Below are 4,439 nucleotides of genomic sequence, written 5' to 3'. Positions count from 1 at the left end.
CTGGGGTTTCCGCATCCCCTCTTCACAGCTTCCATCTCCCCAGGGATGTCCCTGGCCTCCTCACACACGTTTGGCGACAGCGTTCCTCCCCATGTCCCCCGGCCACCTACACAGCCATGGTGGGCAGGCAGGAGAGCAGGTCAGGGCTGGGCACAACACCAGAGCCATAAGCTACCTATCACCTCTGTTCCTCAAGATAAGATCCCAAGTAAATACTCAAAAAGAAAAAGCAGAGTACAAGTGTGTTCACAAGAGCCCTGCTTGCAACAGCAGAACAGCAGGGACGTCCAAGCAATGGAGAAATTGCAAACCGAGGCGCCCCACCAAGGGAACACACTTGAACCGCAGGCGGGCGGACCAGGAGAGCTGGTGCTTGCTGCTGGAGCTCAGCTCCAGGCGCTCAGGACCTCGATGTTGAGCAAGGGGACAGAACACAGGGCATGTGCGGAAGGAAATCTGAAAATACACAAGTCAGCTTTTCTCGCAAGTTCCTGTAAATTATCTGTAAACGTACTCAAGGCCACTAGCCCAAGGAGCCAGGAGGCTGAGACAAGCGTGGTGCTCCACAGTGACCACCATCTGGTGGTGTCTCCACGGGGGCAGCCTCAAGTCCCTGGAGGGGCTTCCAGAACTGAGTCCTGACCTGTATCTGCTCCCACTGCCTTGAGCCGGGCTGGGGAGGGGAGAGTTCTTTAAAACCAAGCAAACTGGCATCACGGTCCTGTTCAGAGGGGACCAAAAGTCATCTGTCCCTCTGTCCGGGCACACATCAGTCGCGTCCTTACCCAGGAAGTCTTGCACACTTTTGGCTAAGAAAAGCTATCAAATACTGCCCTTTTTGCCGTGTTGCCCAAGGCCCATCTCCATCTCCTGCCCCACCTGCCCCCAGAGCTCCTCCAGGTCAATGAGCAGAAAGGGAACAGCTTTTAGGCCTTCTGTGCTTTGGATTTATGAAAAGGAGGCAGAACTGCTAGCAGAGAGTGGGAGGAGGCAGGGACATCCCCCTGCCAACCAGCCTCTGGTGCCCTGAGGAGCTGGAGTAGACCCCAGGGACAACCCAGCGCACAGCACAGCCTAGTGATGGGTCCCCACATCCTCTTCTCTATAAAGCCCTGTGATGGAGTCAGCTTCCGCCCACCCCGACCTCAGGTTCCCACCTGTCCTTGTGGTCCTCCAACCTAGTTGGAAGCCCACCAAGTAGAGGGTAAAATGCTTCATGAATGAGAGCTCAAGACCTAAGATGCTGTCTCCATTCATTCACCGCTTGCTCCCTCCTTGCTATGAACTCTGGGACCATAGCCTGGGGCCCAAACCCCCATACCATGTGCAGGTCTCATCTTTGGCCTCTTGGGTGCCACCGCCTCATCCAGGAAGGCCTCCTGTGCCGGGTCAGCTCACAGTCCCACCCACTGCAACACCCTGAGGCAGTGCCAGGTCACGCGCCCCTGTGCTCAGCCCAGAGCCACATTTTAGTCGCATACCCAGAGCTGGAGAAATACAGGTCTGCCCCAGGGGCCGTGAGACCGGGCAAGTTCCCTCCCATGGGGCCTCAGCTCCTTTGCCACCTGAAAGGGGATTGGCACGGAGCTGTTCACTGATGCTTCATTCCCTGAGGGTGAGGAATGGAGAAGCAAAGAAAAAAAGGGTGGTGACAAGATACTAAAGTAACTGCTAGCACTTATCAAGCACTTATCAAGAGGCTCACAGTGCAAGGCTGTTGACTGTCTCAGTCCCAGAGATAAGGAAGCTGAGACCTGCAGGGTCAGCTCCGTGCCCAAGGTCACCCAGCTGAGCCACGACACAGTCTGAGTGCTCTTGCCTCCAAAGTCCACCTTCTCACTCCTTTCCCTTTATGTAACAGCAGAGGGCACCCACCAACTCAGGGCAACACAGCCTTAACACAGACTGATTCGAAGCACAAGAGAAAGGGGCCTTGGCCCTCCACACCTCCACAGAAGTCTGGAAGCAGGGTTGGCTAGGGTGAAGCCATGGTCCCTTAGGACTGAATATTGACTGGAAAGCCACGGCCCCAGAGCTAAAGGCAGGATCACAGTTTCGGCACCCCACCAAGACCAACATCAAAATCAGAGCCAGGACCCACCAGGATGTCTGATCAAAGACCCAGCCATGGCCACCCCTACCAGAACCAATAATGTACTAACAGATATACACACTCCTCCTCCAGGTGGTGTCACATCCTGGTCAAGGCCAAGGGCCCCAGGCCAGCCTGAAAGCAAAACAAGCACCAAGCACTCTCTCTTCTCCTGTCATTCCCAAGCAGAGGTCAGGAGGCAGGCAGAGCCCAGCATGTAACACCATCTCCCCACCTCCACTTCCCAATAGATATCTGGACCTAGACTAGATGTTCTCTGAGGACCCTGCCAACTTGCAAATTCATTACAATGTTTCAGCAACTCCTAAATCTTTGTTTTTCCTGGTAATAAAGAAAGAAGTTGCAGACTCATTTAAGGACAAGCAGGCAATCAATGAAATGGAATAAACACCTAAGACCCTGGGGAACGTGAGCCCCTTAACAATTCTATGATTTTCCAGCATATCTTCTAGATGTTTCCACCCTCCAGTTTTACCACTCACCCACAACCCCACCTGGACGCTTGCACACCCACAGACACAAAAACAGGCCCATATAACATAGTGGTCTCACTGTCTCTCTCCTGAACACATCTGCACTTTCCTGAAATTGTTCCAAAAACTCGTTTTCAGGCCCAGAGATGGGCTTTCCTCCCACCCTGGCGTCTTTGAAAGTTCTAGGCTCAGAGAGACCAAGCGATTCTCCGAGGGCCAACACAACGGCAGATCCCAGTCTGACCATTCGGCTTACGCTCTCTGGCCAGCGGAGAGAGCAAGACCGAGCCTCTAAGTCCTCCCCCACGGCCTGAGACGGTGGGGACAGAGTGGTGGGCCAAGGGTCCCGCGCCCTTCCCTAGGTGATGGCGGCCAGAAGCAGTCCCGCTGAGTCGAGACGCCACACACCTGTACCCGCCTCCTGCTCTGCTACACCTGTCCAAGGCCTCACACCTGTTCCTGCTTCCCTGCCACCGGCCGCGGCAGCCTCACCTGTCTCCGGTTCGCATCTGTGCATGTGAGATCAATACCCATCCCCGAGCACTGCCTTCCCCCCTTCCCCGCGGACCCCGCCTCACCACCGCGCTGGCAGGCGTGCAGAGCGGGCCGTCCATTGCTGTACGGCATCCAGATCTTCTTCAGGGGGTTCTGGGTCAGTTCCCGTGGGGACGCCATCCTGGGGCTTGGATGAGTCCGACTGCGCTGCTGCCAACCCAGCAGCCTGGCCACCTCGGGCCACTCGAGGCCCCGCCCCTCAGCCCCGCCCCTCACAGAGCCGCGTTGACGCCTGTCCCATTCCCCGCAGGCCCCGCCCCAGGTCGAGTAGGCTCCACCCCAACCGAGGAGGGCCTGGCGTCCGACCACGCATGCCCAGCTCGCCCGAGAGCCCGTTTGGGACCAAGCGGGCCCGCCCTACATGCCAGGATGGAGGACGCGCATGCCCAGCTCCCCACAGGTTCCGGGCTCAGATGGTACAGGCCCCGCCCTGGATGCCTGAGCCCCCGCACACCCGACGCCTCACACACCGTCACGCCCTGGGCTCCCCAGCGTGCCCCTAGGACACGCGGTTCCCGTTCTGCGTGACCTCAGGACCCTCAGAAGGGGTTTGCATGGGTTGGGGCAGGTCTCCGTGACCCCCAAAACTTGGTCAGGAACAACCTGGAGGCCCCTGCCTGACTGGTCACCTGCCCACTTGCACGGTTGTCAACTCTCCCGCTGGCCTTGCACCCCGACCCTCCGAGTCCCGGGACTCTCCACTACACACAGGAACAACCTGCTCAACCATGTTGAAAAAGCCCATTTATCTCATGGACAGGGACACAGAACAAATCTCAAAACTGACCGTGTTTCCCTCTTTGCTTTAGCTGCTGGGGACCTCGGGTTAAACCCCAGCCCACCTGGAGCAGGTGAGTAGGACCAAGCTCCCAGGGGACTCATCCAACTCTGACAATATCTTCCTTTTCCTTCTGGGACTTCATTTTTACCAACTAAATTTTACACCATTAAGTTTACACACTTGTTCTTTAATGAGCCTCTGCCTCTTCATCAGGAAAACAGAATATGTACTGTCATCAAGGACAAGATTCTGGTATGGATTAAATGTGTCCATGTCTGAGAAATCCGTTCTAAAGCCCAGTAATGCTATCATTTATTATGTTATGTATCTCCCTCCTGTCTCTAAATATGCAATGGAGGCAAGAGGCAGGGGAGAGACCCAGAGGTTCAGGAACACACCTGGCTCTTTCTCTCCAGTCCTGACTCCTCTGTCTCCTCAGCCCAGCCTCTTGAGCTTTGTACACTTTCTGCCAAGGTCTTAGCTGACACGGCTCCAGTCTGGGTCACACTGCCCTCTA

General features: G+C 56.0%; 1 protein-coding gene across 1 annotated transcript in view; it reads right to left on the bottom strand.

The window, feature by feature from the left end:
• Window positions 1–3,337, bottom strand: part of PFKFB4 (6-phosphofructo-2-kinase/fructose-2,6-biphosphatase 4) — a gene marked incomplete in the record, with an annotated part of 32,173 nt that extends 28,836 nt beyond the window's left edge. Inside the window, 1 exon segment of the mRNA XM_044933749.2 lies at window positions 3,165–3,337. Coding sequence (XP_044789684.2) covers window positions 3,165–3,261 — 97 coding nt within the window.
• Window positions 3,338–4,439: the final 1,102 nt, after the last annotated feature.

The sequence above is a fragment of the Bubalus bubalis genome, chromosome 21 (genome assembly GCF_019923935.1).
Source record: "Bubalus bubalis isolate 160015118507 breed Murrah chromosome 21, NDDB_SH_1, whole genome shotgun sequence".
NCBI lineage: Eukaryota > Metazoa > Chordata > Mammalia > Artiodactyla > Bovidae > Bubalus > Bubalus bubalis.
This window is presented reverse-complemented; position numbering and strand designations above follow the sequence as displayed.